Source organism: Monodon monoceros, unplaced genomic scaffold (genome assembly GCF_005190385.1).
Source record: "Monodon monoceros isolate NGI ecotype Baffin Bay Population unplaced genomic scaffold, NGI_Narwhal_1 Super_Scaffold_2, whole genome shotgun sequence".
NCBI lineage: Eukaryota > Metazoa > Chordata > Mammalia > Artiodactyla > Monodontidae > Monodon > Monodon monoceros.
Genome location: NW_021703776.1, coordinates 29,628,527 through 29,648,694, shown reverse-complemented (window position 1 = coordinate 29,648,694; position 20,168 = coordinate 29,628,527). Strand labels below are relative to the sequence as shown.

The 20,168-nt window shown below is 39.9% G+C and overlaps 1 protein-coding gene across 2 annotated transcripts in view; it reads right to left on the bottom strand.

Annotated features, from left to right (window-relative positions):
• Positions 1-7,057, bottom strand: part of RUNDC3B (RUN domain containing 3B) — a 152,954-nt gene extending 145,897 nt beyond the window's left edge. For both annotated transcript variants that reach the window (XM_029234476.1, XM_029234477.1), the window contains exon 1: positions 6,928-7,057. In XM_029234476.1, the coding sequence (XP_029090309.1) occupies positions 6,928-7,049 (122 nt within the window). In that variant the 5' untranslated portion in view covers positions 7,050-7,057. The remainder of the gene's footprint in view (positions 1-6,927) is intronic.
• Positions 7,058-20,168: the final 13,111 nt, after the last annotated feature.

The window sequence follows — 20,168 nt, the reverse complement described above, 5'->3', positions numbered from 1 at the left end:
AACTAGTAATAGTCAAAAAGTGAAAACAACTCGAATGTCCATTAGGCTGAATGGATAAACTGCGGTATATTCATACAATGGAAAAAGATACAGCAATGAAAATTAACAAACTACAGTTACGTGCAACAAAAAGAGTGACTCTCACAAACATAATGTTGAGCAAAATAAGCTAAACAGAAAAAGGTACATGGACTTCGCTGGTGGCACAGTGTTTAAGAATCTGCCTGCCAATGCAGGGGACAGGGGTTCGATACCTGGTGGGGGAAGATCCCACATGCCGCGGAGCAACTAAGCCCGCGCTCCACAACTACTAAGCCTGCTCTCTAGAGCCCGCGAGCCACAACTACTGAAGCCCGAGCACCTAGAGCCCATGCTCCGCGACAAGAGAAGCCACCGCAATGAGAAGCCCGCGCAAGGCAACAAAGAGTAGCCCCCGCTCAACACAACTAGAGAAAACCCGCGTGCAGCGACAAAGACCCAACACATTCAAATTCAGAAAAAGTCAAAACTAAACAACTGTGTTGAGAGCTAGGAGAATGGTTACCCTTCATAGGAGTAGTATGAAAGAAGGCAAGGAAGAGGTTTCTGGGGATTTGGGTAATACTCTCTTTTATTATTATTATTACATTCCCATAACTTATTTATCTTAAAACTGGAAGTTTGTGCCTTTTGACCACCTTCACCCTTCTGTTAACCTTCCACCCCCTGCCTCTTGCAACCACCAATCTGTTCTCTGTATCTATGAGTATGATTTTTTTAAGATTCCACATATAAGTGAGATCATACAGTATTTATCCTTCTCTGACTTACTTCACTTAGCATACCGCCCTCAAGGTCTATCCATGCTGTGGCAAATGGCAGGATTTCCATCTTTTTTATGGCTGAGTAATATTCCATTGTGTATCTATGTACCACATCTTCTTTATGCATTCATCTATCGATGGACACTTAGGTTGCTTCCATGTCTTGACTACTGGAAATAATGCTGCAATGAACATGCGGGTGCAGATACCTTTCTGACATAGTGATTTCATTTCCTCTGGGTAATGCTCTTTTCCTTGACCTGGGTGCTGGTTACAATGTTGTGTTCTCTTTGCAAAAACAATTCATTATACACCTATGCTGTGTGTACTTTTCTGTATGCATATAAGTCAATAAAAATTGACTTATATGCATATAGAAAAATTGTAGCTAGAAATGAGACTAAATACTGATACATCACTATGATGCTCTACACGTGTTTTAGGGGTTGGCCACAGATTTAACACTAAGACTTCTAATAGCTGTATGAGAAAAAGAGAAGTTGTCAGTTACACATTCATGCCCAGTAGATATAAATAAATCAACTACCTAAAGCTACAATTCTTGGCACTAAAAAAAGACAGATATTTCTCATAAAAATCTTCACAAAAGAAGATACTTTTTGACATAATAAACAATGTTCTTGACAACAATTTCAAGAAGATCCTCTGTAATTGCTTCTTCTGCTGACCCTCAATGTAGGCTGATGGCATCTTATCAATGCACGAGAGGGGCAAAAGCAACTGGGATAGGAGAGAGCAAAGCAATGCAGTCTACATACTCAACTGCTCTCTGATGATCTGGACTGATCCAGAGATACATTTTATAAACCTGTAAGACTGAATATAACAGTGGATAGGCTTCACATATCTCCCCCCTCAATATCATATCTCTCACCTGACTTCTGACATTTATCAGTCAGCAGTGAAGATAATACCCTCTAATAAACATGTAGGGGAGAGCTATTCTCTGTTGTCAGTTGAATATGAACCCAGTTAAGCTAGGGGAAGAGATAATGACCTTCTGTGAATGCTGAGAAGCCTACCTCCGACTGGTAAGATGATCATCCTACCTCCATTGTGAAAACCTACTACTAGGGCTCTAAGAATCTTTAGAAATGATACTGAATCTGCTCCAAAGCAATACAGTACAGGTAATGTTGCTCAAAGTCCCAACCCAAAGTTCTACTATGTAAAGCATGACTAAAAGAGCTTTAGCCAAAAATATAATCACGAGAGGCAAGGTATGAACAGTCTTAAAAGGGCATTCTCAAGCAAATATCAATAGTAACAAGGAAAGTAAGTCACTGAATTTAAAGTTATTTAGAGGTTTATACCACCAATAATACTCAGTAATATTTCACATATCTGCAATGCCTCCACCCCGCTTAAACACAGGAATAGATCATTTTTTCCCCGATTATTCAGCAACCAGAATGTTAAGAAGTTCAGAGTGCTAAAGCTCACTCACTGAACTCAGGCCTCTCAGTGACTTTTTTTTTTTTTAAACAAAAAAATAAATAAATTTACTTCTCTGTTTTCCTAGTTCACAACCAATTATAATGAGCAAGTCAGGATGAGAAGCACAAAGAAAAAAGCTGGTAGAAACAGGCAGAGTTGCAAGAAATAACAGCTAACTTGGTAGGAGGAGACAGTAAATGCAGAAACAGACCAAGAACTCCAAACACACAATCTTCTGAGGCCATGTAGCAAACAGCTCTATGTCCCTCAAGAGTCTCCAAGGGCAACCACTACACAGGGTATATTCACAGAAACAGATCCAGAGTAAAGTCACTGATAAGGATTATATTATACTACGTAGAGTTTTTTTAAATAAGGTAGGGAAATGTATAATCCTTTTTTTTTTTAATGTTTATTTATTTATTTGGTTGCTCCAGGTCTTAGTTGCGGTAGGCTGGCTCCTTCGGTCCAGTTCGCTGGCTCCTTAGTTGTGGCATGCGAACTCTCAGTTGTGACATGCATGTGGGATCTAGTTCCCTGACCAGGGATCAAACCCAGGCCCCCTGCACTGGGAGCGCGGAGCCTCATCCACTGTGCCACCAGGGAAGTCCCTGCATAATCCTTTTTTGAAAGGAGTTCATCCAAAATGTTTAAAATATTCTTTATTGTAGTTTAAATTGGAACACTTAATTTATAAGCTTCAGTTATACGGAAGATTGCACCCCACAATAAATGCCGAGTAAAGCACTGCAGTTGATAGGAGAATTATAACTCAAACATCAGTTACATGAAAAATATGAGCATCTCATTTCCCAAAAACACTGAGAAAATGAGGTGCTACTGTTATTTAAATTAACATTCATGTTATGAAATAATACCTTGACCTATAGAAAACTAAGAACTATGTACATGTTATTAAAAGTACTTTAATTTTGAAAATCATCACTGGTCTCCACTGTGCTTAGCTCATCATACTACCTCTTTCAATCTCTCATTAATCCTTTCCACGCACAAGACGGGAAACTTATGACTTTGTGTGGGGAGTTTCTCTTAAAGAACTGGTTTGAACATTTAACAAATGTTATTTTAAAATATTTATCCATGTATATTTAAATGTTTATCTTAATAATTTATTTTTCATAAACTGATGTTAACCCACAGAAAGAGAATTTATATTTTAATTCTCCTTGTCACCAGAACTAAAATCAAAGGAATATGTACGTTTTTCAATAACCTATGAAGCTTAAAAATGATAGAAAAAAATGAGTAGTACCTGATTTTCTATGGATGAAAAATGAAGGTTAAAAAAAATCCTGAAGGACTTTAACAATTTAATTTTTCTAAATGGTAGAGAATATGCAGGGAAAATACTAGTTGGTACACAGAACTAAAGTCAGTCTATGAATATTTTGGAGTTGAGTGTGGAACATTTAGAGATCTCAAATGACCTACTTTCTCTCCACCACAGTCTGTGAAAAATATGATAAAGGAGTACTTATTTGCTGAGAGAAGTACTACGTGTTTTTAGTCTATAATATATAAATGTTCATGAAAAAATACAACTGGTGAAATAATTACATACACAATCACAATGAACCAAAATTCAATTCCTGACTATCCCACCTAACAAAATAACTCACTTCCAAAGTTTAAACTGTAATAATATTGTTCTTATATAAGGCGTTTTTAAACCGAAAAAATTGTGTAGTTACATAATAAGCTTGTAAACCTAAACTGAGAGTACAGTATGCCTAAATTGTTTAAGGGATAATGAAAGTCATTACTGTATAAGTATTAATACATATGATAGAATGATAGTCAGGGGGTGGGGGGAGTTTGTTTTGGTTTGGTTTGGCTTTCTATACTGTTCCATTTTTCCAGAATATCAGCAGAGAGTCACAATACGGAAGGCACAATTCAAAATGTTTTTGTTTACAGAAAAAAATGCACATGCCTCATCCAGCTACCATTAAACATATGTCTACCATTACCCTGATCATGTTTGGAGAAATTCAAAACCAAATATAAACTCATTCTGCTTGAAGACTATTATTAGTTTCAGGGCTATCATTGAAGATTGCCAATGATCTAGTCCAAGTTTATTTTACAGATGAGAAAACTAGAAAATGGGCTTATTAAAGGACACACAATTAATGACAAAGTAAACTTAGAACTCAATTATATGTCCACTAAACCAGCTTCTTCCCAACTTAAATACCAAATCACGTCTGATCTGCTACATAAAAATTTTTAAATAAATTCATTAAGGGACATGGGTGAGATACCCAGGGTTTGGTTAACTCTGAAAGTGAAAACCGACAGAAATGCATAAATACTGATTTGCTCATTTTGCTGAATTTAGGTGGGGATACTTAAAACATCCAAATGGCCTACAGTGACTTTTTTCCAAAAAATAGAAGCCTTTTAGACAAAGCCTATCAAATACATCCCATTACTACACAAGGATAATAATTTATATGCACCATCAACTATCTGGACGTGAAGAACAGTGTTTGTAGTATTATCCACATAAATAAATATACAAGTTGAAATCTAAGCCAGAAACTGAAATTTATTTTAGCTACAATACTAAATTTACATGTAAACTGTAACTAAAGTCAGCACTTATACTCACTTCAGAGTAGAGAACAAGAATTAGGCAAATAAACGTAACAAAAATACAGCTAGCCCAGACAACAGTCCACACAAATCAGTGTGATGTGACTGAAATTTCTTAAAACATAACTTAACATGTATCTTAAATAAGGTTGACGTACAAGTCCCTTTCTTCTCCTGAACTGCCTCTGATGCCGTGACAAAAATGGAGATGCAAAGGGAATAGTACCCTCCACTGATTTTTTTTTCTCATCTGTTTTTATTCTGTCTTAAAAAATAAGTGGAGCATAAAACCTCTTCCCATGTACTGTGTTTTACCCCAAATCTTCAACATCCACCATTCCAAAGATGGCCACACTGATTCAGAGCAATATATGTCAGCCCAGGTGTTTAAAGTTTTAGGTTGAAACATTTGGTTAATTAACACCATGCTGCAAACACTCAAAATCACTTCAGCTGCCACTACTACAAAACAAAACTCCCCAAAACAAAAACTGTTACCCTCCACTGGATTTACCCATACAATAAATATTTACTGAGTGTCAGATGCTATGGTAGGAAGAATGAAAGAAAAAAGAAAACTGAGCAAAAAGCAGACATGGTCGCTGCCCCGTGAAGCTTAACACTTATGGAGCCTTTATGAAATACATCACCCCAAGAATCAGTGTATATGTTGGGGTCTGCTTGAAAACGTCCTCTTTTTAAAAAATAATTCTTTTTAATACATGTAATGGTAAGAAAATCAGCCTTGCTTACTGTTCTATTTACCTAATTTTTAGAAATTTGCTTAGATGTAAAAAAAATTTCATACAACCTATCTTCCTCCAAAGGTTGCATGCTAGACAGCACAAATGGTAAATTCAACAGATTCCATATTAATATTTTACTGTTTATAACTCCAAGTGCCATATAAGTCAGTAAGGCAGGTCTTCCTGCTAGATGGGCAAACAGCTGTAATAGTCTAAGGTAAGAAAAACAAAAAAATCACTTGTTATTTTGAAAGTTTGAATATATATTTGAAAGTTATTGAATATAGTCCTAGTATAAATACCTATATTCTGCTTAAGATGCTAGACATTATTTACACAGGAAAAGAAAAAAATACAGATATAAATTGCAAAGGAGGAAAAGGTCTCATCATTCTCTCATTCTTACAGGATTTTCGACAGCTGATGAAGAGGGATTTGATGGAACAACGTAATTTTACAGCAACTTAATGGTTTAAAGAAGTTCCTAAGGAATGAATGCTTAGGACTTCAATTTTTTTTAATACCCAGAAACAAGACTTAAAGAAAATGTCAGCATGTTAAAAGTTAGTTATTTCTGAATACTGGGCTGGCTGAAAGTCATTACGTCTTTTATGTTTCTACATTTTCTAAAGTAAGGGAATACTACAATTACAGTTAGAAAACAACTAAAGAAAGGCAGATCTTGAAATAAATCACTGACTAGGTAACCTCGACAGTCCCACTCTTGCTTTCAACGGCAGAAACAGCACTAACACTGCAATTTAGAGTGGAGAGGACACGGACGGAGATACACACACACACACACACACACACTTAGCTAGCATGTAGTAGGCACTTAATATTTGTGGCACGAAAGGACAATATATATGTAAACAAGCCAAAACACAAACAAAACGCACTCCGATTCTGAGGCAATACAGTAAATAATCACAGTAAAGATTACTTTACTAAAAGCTGCCCAACAGCTTAACGCGCACTAAATGAAAGAGCTCTTTTTCCCTGCCCTCCTCTTTTACTCAGTCACTAGATTGCACATTCGAAACAAATCCTCCCCCAGCCCCGCCCCAAGCCCTACCCTCAGCTGCTCCCAGCACTGAAATTGATGGAAAGTCCGGGGCCTTGGCGGAACCCAGACCGGCCCCCCTCTGGACGTTCTGCGCTGCGGACACACCCGGCGCGGTAGCTGCCGGGGCTACACCTCGTTATCTCCGGGACCCCCAGGGACTCGCGCTCGCCCCAACCCTGAGCCCGCGGCGCCGGCGGCCCCCCTCTTCTCTCCCAAGCGGCGGGCCGCTCCCTACCTGCACACCGTGATCAGGTTCCTCCTCTCCACCGCGGCGTTGCGGGCGCTCAGGCTCTTCCTGCCGCCGCCGCCGCCCCCGCCGCGGTTCCCGCCCAGGCCCCCCAGGCTCCGGGAGGCCATGGCGGGCTGACCCCCGCGCCCCTTTTGTCTCGTGCGACCCCGCCCGCTGCCCACACCTGCTTCCCCGGGCTCTCGCTCTGCTTGCAGCCGCGGGGCCGCGGGAGGGTGGAAGGGAAGGAGGGGGGGACGGAGGGAGGGTGTCGAGGACGGTGGGGGATTCGCACCCGGGGACTAGTGGCTGGCGCTCCGCGCCAGGGCTCCACACACACACACACACCACACACACGCACGCACCACCCCCGCCCTTGCGCGCGCCGCCAGCCGCCGGGAGGCGCGTGCAGGCCGGCGTCAGCAGCTCCCTTACTTCCCCCAGGGACCTCGGCGGCCGCGCAGGCGCGTGCCCGCCGGCCCCGCAGGCCCAACCACCCGCGCTCGGCCGCCACTGCCTCGCCAGCTGCGGGCACCGCAGAGAGCCACGGGCCTCTCGCGCGCAGCCCCGCCCTCCCTGCCTCTATCGGGCCAACGCCGCCCCAGCTGGAGCCAATCGCAGCGCGCGAGGGGCGGGGCTGGCCGCGCAGACCTTTAAAGCAATCTGCTAGAGCCCCGCCCAGGCGCGTGGGCAGCTGTCAAGACGCCCGGCCCGCGCTCTCAGCCGGGGAGCCGCAGGCAGTCCGCACTCTGGGGAGCAGCGCCGCAGCTGGCCTGGGGATTGTGGGATGCGGGACTCGGGATTGCTCCGGGCGTGTTGACGACCCTTGCCAGGAGCCCAGCTAACGGCTGGGATCGCTAGCTCTAACGGCTGATCCCGTTCCCAGAATCCGACTCCCCAGCCTAGTGGCATCCGTAGCTACAACGCCGAGCCAGCAGCAGCGCCGGCTCCCGCACCTGACCCAGGGCTGACTCCCAGGAAGGGAGCGGATTTTCTTTTGTCCTACCGCCCTCCTCTGGCCTAGTAGACAGCTACAGATAGCCCAAAGAGGGAAACTGCCCGCAGAACATCCCTCTTGCGGCGTCTGGTGGTGGGATTTTTGCCGCCACTTCGCTCCTACCCTAGCCCCCAGCAAGGCCTGCAGCCCGGACTGACCACCCACAGAAGAACGAGAGCGGTGCGAGTGTACACTCTGCTCCTTTCACCCTTCTCCCGTCCTGGGCAGTGCCCCCGGAATTAGTGGGGGGGGGGCGGTGAGCCTCCGGGCAGTGTTTGGAACCTAGCGCCCACTTTCCAGAGCCTCTCCACCCCTGCGGCCTTACCAGCAGGGAGGTCCTGGCTTCGGCCCGAGTTCTCTGGTGCTCATCTAGGTCGGCTGTTCACCTCTCTTTGCGTCAATATGCCCAGATTTTTTTTTAACTTTATATTTTATATTGGGGTATAGCCCATTATAGAGTTGTGATAGTTTCCTGTGCACAGCAAAGCCGCACAGCCATACATATACATGTATCCATTCTCCCCGAAAACTCCCCTCCCATCCAGGCTGCCACATAACATTGAGCTGAGTTCCCTGTGCTCTACAGTAGGTCCTTGTTGGTTATCCATCTTAAATTTAGCAGTGTGTACATGTCTAACCCAAACTCCCTAACTATCCCTTCCCCCCCTTCCCCTCTGGTAACCGTAAGTTTGATCTCTAGGTCTGTGAGTCTGTTTCTGTCTTGTGAATGACTTCATTTGTATCATTTCTTTTTAGGCTCTGCATATAAGGGATATCATATATTTCTCTTTCTCTGTCTGACTTACTTTACTCAGTATGACAATCTCTAGATCCATCCATGTTGCTGCAAATGAATATGTGCAGATTTTAGAGTGAAATCCTTATTGACAGCTATCTCTGTGGAGCCTAGCACGGTGCTGTGCATAGAACAGGTTCGCAAATGTTCATTAAATTTAACTGGAAGTCACATTTGGAATTATTTTACTCTAATTTTACAGTTTGGGTGGTTCAAAAATCCATTAAACTTCCAGCTCTGGTTTTGACATTCCTGTCAAAGAATATTATAGAATAGATATATAGATATAGTGTAGATACCTCTGTACTTCTTATATATTATACAAAGTAATACAGGAGGTTACTGTTACTCTATGTGGAATGCTTTTAAAACAGAGTTATGTATATTAAAGCTGTAGGTTACTAATTTCCGAGGTTGTAAAAAATTTTAAATCATTAGGGCAAAGACTGAGCCCTTTCATCCACTCATCCTAATCATAGTAGAATGAAAATACATGTAGAAAAAAAAACTCTCTTAACTAATTTACTACGATAAATATTCAGATATTAAAATTATAAGAAACAATTCAGACAGACTTTAAACATTATCTTTCACATAAATAAAAGTAGGAGGTTTTTCCAGGTCAGTGCACTTGTTGCCAAACATTTCTTGTTGGCTCTGTGGTGACATAGAGGCTTGTAAGGAGGTTTACCCTACTCAAATTGAAACTGTTGTTTAAACACAGATGAAAACTGCATAGATGACAAAGGATTAATTTCCAAAATATACAAGCAGCTCATGCAGCTCAATAACAAGAAAACAAACAACCCAATCCAAAAACGGGCAGAAGACCTAAATAGACATTTCTCCAAAGAAGACATACAGACTGCCAACAAACACATGAAAGAACGCTCAACATCATTAATCATTAGAGAAATGCAAATCAAAACTACAATGAGATATCATCTCACACCAGTCAGAATGGCCATCATCAAAAAAATCTAGAAACAATAAATGCTGGAGAGGGTGTGGAGAAAGGGGAACACTCTTGCACTGCTGGTGGGAATATGAATTGGTACAGCCACTATGGAGAACAGTATGGAGGTTCCTTAAAAAACTACAAATAGAACTATCATATGACCCAGCAATCCCACTACTGGGCATATACCCTGAGAAAAGCATAATTCAAAAAGAGTCATGTACCAAAATGTTCACTGCAGCTCTATTTACAATAGCCCGGAGATGGAAACAACCTAAGTGTCCATCATCGGATGAATGGATAAAGAAGATGTGGCACATATATACAATGGACTATTACTCAGCCATAAAAAGAAACGAAATTGAGCTGTTTGTAATGAGGTGGATAGACCTAGAGTCTGTCATACAGAGTGAAGTAAGTCAGAAAGAGAAAGACCAATACCGTATGCTAACACATATATATGGAATTTAAGAAAAAAAAATGTCATGAAGAACCTAGGAGTAAGACAGGAATAAAGACACAGACCTACTAGAGAACGGATTTGAAGATATGGGGAGGGGGAAGGGTAAGCTGTGACAAAGCGAGAAAGTGGCATGGACGTATATACACTACCAAACGTAAAATAGATAGCTAGTGGGAAGCAGCCACATAGCACAGGGAGATCAGCTCGGTGCTTTGTGACCGCCTGGAGGGGTGGGATAGGGAGGGTGGGAGGGAGGGAGACACAAGAGGGAAGAGATATGGGAACATATGTATATGTATAACTGATTCCCTTTGTTATAAAGCAGAAACTAACACACCATTGTAAAGCAATTATACCCCAATAAAGATGTTAAAAAAAAAAAAAGAAAACTGCATAGAAAAGAGAGTGAAAAGCCATCAGTTATCAAGAAAATTCCATGCTGGTTTGTCCTGCAGGAGTGAGAGAACACATATGTCTGAAACACTTATCAGGAAGACAAAAATGAGTGGTCATGTTAAATAGAGAAAAGTGAGGTGTCATTATTCTCAAAATTGGCTTTCTAGCCTTTCAAGTACATTTTTTTTTCAAGTACATTTTCATGTTTTTTGTACTATGAATTTATATTTATGACTGAAGACTTGGTAAAACTCCATCTTAGATGATTAGGTGATAATGTTATTTTTTCAAATGCTACTTTTAGGGGGATTCAGTTGACATTGGCACTTGCTGAACAAGATTTTGCCTTAAACCATCTTTTCTATGTACAGTGTGCCATTAAACTGCCACATGGGGGCCTTATGTGATTAAGCTTTTTTCTTAATTATCTTGAGCTATAGGTCCTGGGTCTCATTCTTTCTCCAGATTACTAATCTGGTGATAACTAAACAATTATATGCAGTGCAGAGTAAAATACTACTATACAGCCACATGAGCTTTCACATTACTTTTTGAACTTTTTTTGGCGTCTATTGCAATTCTTTATTTATCCAAGAATTTGCACAAAGGTTATTCAGAGAGGTAAAAATACACAATAATAATAATGAAAACAGTAGATGCCGAATTTAACCTACAAGAATTCTGTAGAACTGAATGGGCAGATCATACTCATTCACCATTTTCCCAATCACCTTGTTCTCCCCATCAAAAAAGACAAAAATATTTTTTTAAAAAGACAAAATTACAACTGTGACATATAAAATGTCCTCAAATCTAAAATACTACAAGCCAGAGAGATTACCAAAGTATCATTTATAATCTCAAAGAAGTGGACTTTCTTTTCTTAAAAAAATAAATTCATGTATTTATTTTGGTTGCATAGCATCTTAGTTGCGGCACACAGCATCTTCATTGCAGCACACGGGATCTTTAATTGTGGCATGCAGGCTCATAGTTGCAGCATGGGAGCTTCTTAGTTGTGGCATGCATGAGGGCTCTAGTTCCCTGACCAGGGATTGAACCTGGGCCCCCTGAACTAGGAGTGTGAAATCTTACCCACTGGACCACCAGGGAAGTCCCTCAAAGAAGTGGACTTCCTGTGTATGCCCAAACCCAGCAGAAAAGATTGATAAAATTGAAGAGACTTTTTTTTTTAATCCATGAAGCAAGTTTCACCATAAACACAAAGGAAAAATGACAGACCGAGAAAACATATTTGACATTCTCATCATGGACAAATAGCTAGTTTCCTTTTATACACAATGTTCCTGCAGATCCTTAAGCACAGTTTCAGTAGAATGATGAAGGTGGAAGCCAAATAGGAGAGACTAAAAGAGTGGGAAGTGGGAATCACACAGCTCACTTGGGATATTGGTATTTTATCCCTATCGTTGTGTTGTTACTTTTCATGGAAATGACTTCAGCACATTTTAAAGCTGATGGAATGAATCCACTGGGAGGGATACGTTAGAAATGCAAGAGAGAAAAAATGATCAGAAGTGAGAATGTGGAAGAGCACTGGGATCCAAGGCACAGGTGCATGGATTGAGCTTCGGTTAAAGGTACTAATTCTCACTTGTAACCATAGAGAAGGGTGGGAGCACAGGTGCAAACATAAGTAGTTTTAAGTATTTATTATTAGAAGTTGAGGAAGGGCTTCCCTGGCGGTGCAGTGGTTGAGAGTCCGCCTGCCGATGCAGGGGACACGGCTTCGTGCCCCGGTCCGGGAAGATCCCACATGCCGCGGAGCGGCTGGGCCCGTGAGCCATGGCCGCTGAGCCTGCGTGTCCGAAGCCTGTGCTCCGCAGCAGGAGGGGCCACAACAGTGAGAGGCCCGCGTACCGCAAAAAAAAAAAAAAAAAAAAGAAGTTGAGGAAGTTCCCATCTGGTAACTTCTGCTTTATCTGCAAATTAAAAGACAAAGTCACCCGCTGAAAGATTCAAACAGTCCATCTTACAGTGAATAGTAGAATGAGTTGACTAATGAAATTTAGGACTCCTGGTCAGTGTTTGAGGACCTATTTAAGACTGGCGATGATGAATTTACAATGGGCATATCCATCCTATTGTGTGACTTTCCTTGATATTATTAGTGTATTAGTCATCTCAGGCTGCCGTAACAAACACCATAGTGTGGTGGCTTAAATAATATAGATCTATTTTCTCAAAGTTCTGGAGGATGGTAAGTCCAAGATCAAGGTGCCAATTTGGTTCCTGGTGAAAACTCTCTTTCTGGCTTGTAGGTGGCGCCATCTCCCTGTGTGCTCACAAGACCTCTTTGTGTGCAGAAGGTGGGGTAGCAGGGGAGGGAGAGAGAGAGAGAGAGAGAGAGCAAGCTCTCTGGTGTTTCTTCTTAGAAGGGCACTAATCCATTATTAGGACCCATCCTCCTGACCTCATCTAACCCTAATCACCTCCCAAAGGCTTCATCTCCAAATACCATCACACTGGATGGGGCGGGGGGTAGTGCCTCAATGTATGAATTTGGGGTGAACACAACATTCAGCCCAGAACGATTAGACTGCTGGCATGCAGGTAATAAGGAAAATGTTGATTTCATGCAGGAATGAGATTTTTATGAAAGGGTAAAAGGAAAAGACAAAAATACAAGGAAGTTTGGGATATGAACAGTGTGATTCTAAAGGACGTTAGGTTGAACACAGAGGGAAAGACGAAAAGAGAGAAATGATGGGTTGGGGTAGAGAAGAGGGATCAAAGGCCTGGATGATCTGTTAAGTCCGAAGAATAATCATAATGGATATAGTTGGATAAGCAAGGTAGGAGAGGAGATTGGAGATTGTGGTCAGAGAGTGATGTGCTTGAATAGCAGTTTTAGAATTAGAGCAGTTATGGGTGATGACAAAATCCAAGGTTTGTAACCATGGTAATATGTACCAGCGGAGGGGTTGAGGAGTAGAGCTGGTGATGAAAAGAGGTTAAAAAAAAAAAATTCGTAAGTCAGAGTTTTGAATGGCAATTTATGTTGTTATGAAGTCATCCAGAATTACGACAGGATTTAGAATACACAATAGCCACTGTTATCGTCAATAATTCAGTGGGAATAAGTGGGAGATTAGTAGATAACAATACTGTCAACTTACCTAAGCCTCAAGCATTGAGAGCAAATTTTGTTGGCTTGCTTGCTTTTTACAAGAAGGTGGAGAAATAATGGTCTAGAAGTGGCAGTAGAAACCAGGAAAAACACGACTCCTCTGGGCCAGAGGTATAAAAGGGATGAAATTATTCAAAACAAAACAGAAACATCCGTTTGAGAGTTGACAAGGGAAGCAGAGTCTTTATGGGAAATCCAGGTTTCCATTGTACCCATGGAGGATACAAGGTAGTCTTAGTCATACAGCAAAAGTTCCAGAGGGCGTGATAGAAGAGGGTGGCCAACAAGGTCCAGGGCAAGGAAGTGCAAAACATGTTGGTATGGATGGTGAGGCTGGCATTACAGGCTATGCTGAAGAGTACCTTGACAGCTCTCACAAATTGTTCTGTGTGAAAAGGCTTACTCTTTGAATAAAGGTTGATAAAAACAAGTTGGATTTGGTCTTACAGTTTCTTTGAGGAGGGCAATATGGGTTCTTTCTTCTTCTGTTTTTTTTTTTTTTGTCTTGGAGAGGGGTGTTAATAAACCAAAAATTACAGACTCCAGACACTGCATGGGTTATATCAATGAATATTCAGAGCCATTCTCTGATATAGGTAGTTATATTCTCCCAGTTACAAGGCAAGGAAGCAGAAAGTCTAAGTAACACAGTCACAAAATAAGTGGCAGAGCTGAGATTGAAATCTTGATCTATTAGATGCAAAGGTCCATTATTTTTCCTAACATGTTTACTATCTTTTTGAGAAAGTAGCTCCAGGTAAGGCTTAACATAAAACCCCTGCTTTGCACACAGAGTACTTAAGAATCAAGAAGGATGGTAGGCAATGACCAACTGCATGCCTTGTGGAATACAGTCTCCAGGGAGTTGAGAGCACCAGAGCTCAGGCTTCGATAATGCTTTATAAGAAATATAGAATGCGTTTCACCATTGCAATCAGCAAGAAAGTCACCTGACCAGCTTAGGGAGGGCAGCAGTTCTTTCATTTCTCTCCTCCCTCTTACTGTTCTTTTTGAACTAGAAACTTAGCCTCATGTTGCACCAAACTGAATTACTTTACGCCAAAGGAAATTGTGCCAAAGGGAACTGTTGTCAGCATTTTCCAGTACATTAACTTTGTTTTCTACCCAGTCCCCTCCTCTTCTGTGTTTCTATCACACATCATCAACATTTTTCTATGTCATCTTAATGACAATAAAAACTCTTCTACACCATCATAATAACAAAACACTATTCCGTGGTGTGGTTGTATCATAATTTACTCCATCAATCCCACATTATTAAACTTTTAGCCAACTATATTATTATAGACAACATCAGCATTGCAATATCTGTATATCCACGATTTCTGCTTTAAGAGAAATTGTTGCATACACTCAACTATGTGCTGAGTCAAAGGATATGAAAATTTTAATGGTTAGAAATTAAATTTTTCTCTAGAGCTGTCTTACCAATTTACATTTCTACTAACAGTACATAAAAGAGCTTTCCTAAACCCTCCCCTATTCTGGGAACTATCATTCTTTTGGCTGTTTTTCCATATAATAAGCAAAGGGCAATATCCTATTTAAATTTTTAAAATATTTATTTTTTTGGCTGCGTCGAGTCTTCGTTGTGGTGCGTGGGCTTCTCTCTAGTGGTGGCGTGTGGGTTTTCTCTCTGTAGTTGTGGCGCACAGGCTCCACAGTGTGTGGGCTCTGTAGTTTGCAGCAGCCGGGCTCTCTCATTGAGGCGCGCAACTAACTGTATGCAACAATTTCTCTTAAAGCAGAAATTGTGGATATATACAGATGTTGCGATGCTGATGTTGTCTAAAATAATATAGTAGTTGGAATCAAGTTTTGGCGCGGCTTAGTTGTCCCAAGGCATGTGAGATCTTAGTTTCCGACCAGGGATCGAACCCTCGTCCCCTGCATTGGAAAGCAGATTCTTTACCACTGGACCACCAGGGAAGTCCCTTGTTTAAATTTTAACTTTTTAAAAAACTTTTTCTTTTCTTTTTTTGATGTGGACTGCTTCTAAAGTCTTTATTGAGTTTGTTACAATACTGCTTGTGTTTTATATTTTGGTTTTTTGGCCACAAGGCATGTGGGATCTTAGCCCCCTGGCCAGGGATTGAACTTGCACCCCCCTGCATTAGAAGGCGAAGTCTTAACCACTGGACCGCCAGGGAAGTCCCTTAACTTTTTTTATTAGTAGTGAAATTGTACATTTATTTCATGTGCTGATTTGTCACTTATATTTTGTCTTTACCTATTCATGTCCTTTGCCCATTTTTTCTAAAAGAGTGTGAGTCTTTTTATAGTGATTATCATATTGGTCTATTGTATGTATAGCAAATACTTTTTCTAGCTTGCTGTTGCCTCGTTTATGGTGCCTATAGAGTTATTGTATAGAGAGATGTTGAAAATATTTTATATAAATTAAATTCATCGTTCTTTTCCTTTATTGGTCTTTCCTTTGGTTATTTTAGAAAGGCCTTTGCCACCCCCAAGATTATAAAGGTATTTTATGGTTTCTTTTTTACATCAAAAATAGTTCATCTATTGTTCTCATTTAAAACCGTATTTCTGGGGTGAAAGTGGCGGGGGGTGGTGGTGGTGGTGGGATGAATTGGGAGATTGCGATTGACGTCTATACACCAGTATGTATAAAATGGATAACTAATAAGAACATGCTGTATAAAAAAATAAATAAAATTAAATTAAAAAAATAAAACAAAAAAACCAGAAAACCGTATTTCTGTAAAAATTTCTATACACTGTGGCTCCAGGAAGACAGATATCACATTCATTATGTTTAGCATCTGGCACATTGTTTTTAATATTCAATAAATATTTTTTGAATGAAAAAGATAACTCATCTATTTGAAATACATGAAGGTGTGAAATTAGGATATATGTTTATTTTTTCCAAATGATTAGCCATTTGTCCAATTCTACTTATTAAATGGTTCATCTTTTCCCTACTGATTTGAAATATTAAATTTATCATGCAATAATTTTAATAAGAATTTTACATTTGTAATAAAGATTTGTGCTCATGATAATAAATCCACAGAGACAATGAACTTATGTTTCATAAATGTTTCACAGCAGCTTTTTTCTAGATATCTCTCCAGACACACAATACAAATATACGTGCTGAATTTTATCCAGATGGGCTCATGCTACATACAGTCAATATATATTTTCACCACCTGTGACTATTTGTATGTGTTTGTTTACAAAGTTTTCTTCCTTTCAAAAATTTTGTATTTTTATAGTCAAATTATGTATTTTTATTTTTATGTTTTCTGGGTTTCCATGCTTTAAAAAGCTTTTCTTTATGCTTAGATTATAAAAATGTTTACCTATCTTTCTGCAGTGTGTTTTTCCTTTTTTAATTTTCTTTCTTTCTTTCTTTTTTGCATTTGTATATTTGATACTTACAGAACTTATCTTGGTGTAAGAGACATTTGGTAAAAAAGCATAACTTTTCCAAATGACCGATAGTTTGATACTGGTGTTAAATAATGCATTCTTTCCCACTGATATAAAATGCTACTTTTGTTAGATTCTAAATGTTTATATATATTTGAGTCTATTGCTGGATTTTCTATTCTGATCCTCTGATTTATCATTTGTGAGCTACTGGTACCAAAATTTCATAAGTACTGAAGCCTTATAATTACTTTAAATATCTAGTAGGGCTTATCTCCTAATTAGTATATTTCAGAAGGTTCTTAGGCAATTTTAGAATGTCTGTTCTTCACAACATTAGAATCATTTTGACACATTCTTCCCCCAAAAAAGGCTATAGAAATTCTGATAAGAATGCACTGCATTAATAGATTATGTTAAAAAATATAAACATCTTTGCAATATTCACTATGTTCTAAGACCAAGGTATGTGTCTTCATTTCCTTGCATATTCTTTTATTTCACTTGTGGAGCTTTTGTTGTAAAGTTCCAGTGATAGTATGACTAGTTTTTTTTCTTTCATTATATGTCTAACTAGTTATAATTTTTACATAGGAAAGATACTTAATTTTGCACAATTATCTTTTTAAGCGTATTTATTGTTATTAATATATTTTCAGTAGATTCTCTTAGTTTTCCAGGTAAACAGTTATATCATCTGAGTTTATTCATGTAGCACTAACAATATTGACAGGCACTTGGTACATATGCAATAACCATTAGATATAATTATTATGATTATTACTATTTATATTAGTAAGTTATTAGAAAGACTAAATTGTCCATGATGAAGTAAGTAGGCTTATATTTTTGGATCTTGGCAAAATCATTCTAAGTTTCATCTAAAGGTGGTATAAACATGCATATATAGCCGAGATCATTGGGTAAAACAAGAGTAACAAGGGAAGACTTGCTTTATCAGATATTAAAATCTATTGTAAAGTATATAAAAACATACTATAAAATAGCAAGATACTAGCTCAAAAACAGAAAGATTAATAGAGAAGTTAGTGAAGTACACACACAAATCTCTTTAATATCAAGAATTCCTTTTCATAGGTAAAACTGTGTGAGTGCCAATTCTATAAAGTAGTTTTCTGCAAGTTATCTAACTTATATAAATGTAAGATCTTTAAAAATAATCATCTTGGGGATATTTGGCAAAAGCTAAACATCAGTGAGAAACGGGTTACTTACAAACTTCCAAATAGGATTTTAAACTACGATGTCAAGGATATAAAAATATATATATTGCTTTAATTCTTTCTGCAGGTAGACTAAGTGAGACTTCTTAAGTTTAAAACAATTTTCAGGAAAATTCTCCTTGACAGCTTCTTTTTAAAAAAAAATTTATTTATTTATTATTTTCGGCTGCCTTGTGTCTTAGTTGAGGCACGTAGGATCACATGCCGACTCTTTGTTGCTGCGAGCAGGCTTCTCTCTAGTTGTAGCACATGGGCTTGGTTGCCCCACAGTCTGTGGGACCTTAGTTCCCTGACCAGGGATCGAACCCATGTCTCCTGCACTGGAAAGTGGATTCTTAACCACTGTACCACCAGGGAAGTTCTCCTTCAGAGATTCTTAAAGTTAAGAGAATTAAAATACATTTTGGTACCAGTTTACTATGTCCACAGTTGAATTCTGTGTAAACATGTTTAAAATATATCAAAAAGACAATGACAGTAATGATTGCCTCCCTGAATTTTCAGGGTCATGTTAATTATATTGTTACTGAACTCACGTCTGGTTGCTCACCACTCAAAAGCCAATACTAAACAGGCAAATGTTGGTTAGAAAAGAAAAGTTGCTTTTTTCCCTGACGACCTGGGGAGAAGGTAGACTTATGTCCAAAAACCAACTCTGAAGATTCTGCTTGACCATGAAAGTTTTTAAAGGGAGATTCATTTGGGGAGGGGGTCAGAGTCTTCATTATCTACCACTGTGTGCAGACTTTCTTCTGATTGGTTGGTGGTGAAGTAACAGGGCGGTGTTCCAGGAATCTTGTACTCAGCCTGAAGTTACCGTTCTCCACCTGAGTGGGGCCTTAGCTCCTGCAGAAAAACTCAAAGGTATTATTATATATATCTCTTGAGGAGGAACCAGGACCCTGCTTTATTGCTGCACTATTGTTTCTTGACTGCTCCTCCATTGTTTCTGCATTCCCTCCCTTCCCCAATTAGCATATGTTAGGATCTGCCCTTTGGAACTCAGGGAAGGTCAAGGAAGCCGAATGAAGCCTATTTTCAACAAACAAGAAAGGGGGTGGGGAGGACACGGAAAGGATTTGTACCCAGGAGGGCCTCACAGGGTCCTGCTCGGTTTCATTATATATATATATATATATATATATATATATATATATATATATATATATAATATATATTATTATATATATACATATATAGTACCTTATGACCACTAAGATCGCTGCTTGGTGTTCAAAAATTGGACAGCTGCATACTTCAGCTCTAGCCAAGTATATTTCCCTGTGCCAACCAATGAACCTAAAGTTAAGTGGAACCGAGCAGTACACTGCATGGTCACTCCCAAGTACAAAACCCCTCTATGTCTCCTGCCTCTATTTTGTAGAAAAGCTGAAGTCTCCCAGGCCTCTCAGAGTCACAAAGGAGCAGGCCCAAGCAGTTAATGATTAGGACAACAGAGTCAGAGACTCAGTGACTGATAAAAGAATGAGATGAGGGCTTCCCTGGTGGCGCAGCGGTTGAGAGTCCGCCTGCCGATGCAGGGGACACGGGGTCGTGCCCCGGTCCGGGAAGATCCCACATGCCGCGGGGCGGCTGGGCCTGTGAGCCATGGCCGCTGAGCCTGCGCGTCCGGAGCCTGTGCATCACAACGGGAGAGGCTACAACGGTGAGAGGCCCGCGTACCGCAAAAAAAAGAATGAGATTAACACTACTGCTCATAATAATCTATCTTTGTGGGCATTAGAATTATTGTAGCTTGCTCTGCCCATATGTGTAAGCAGCTCTTTTGCCCCTTGCCTGTTTGTCTATTTCTGTTCCCCTTAAA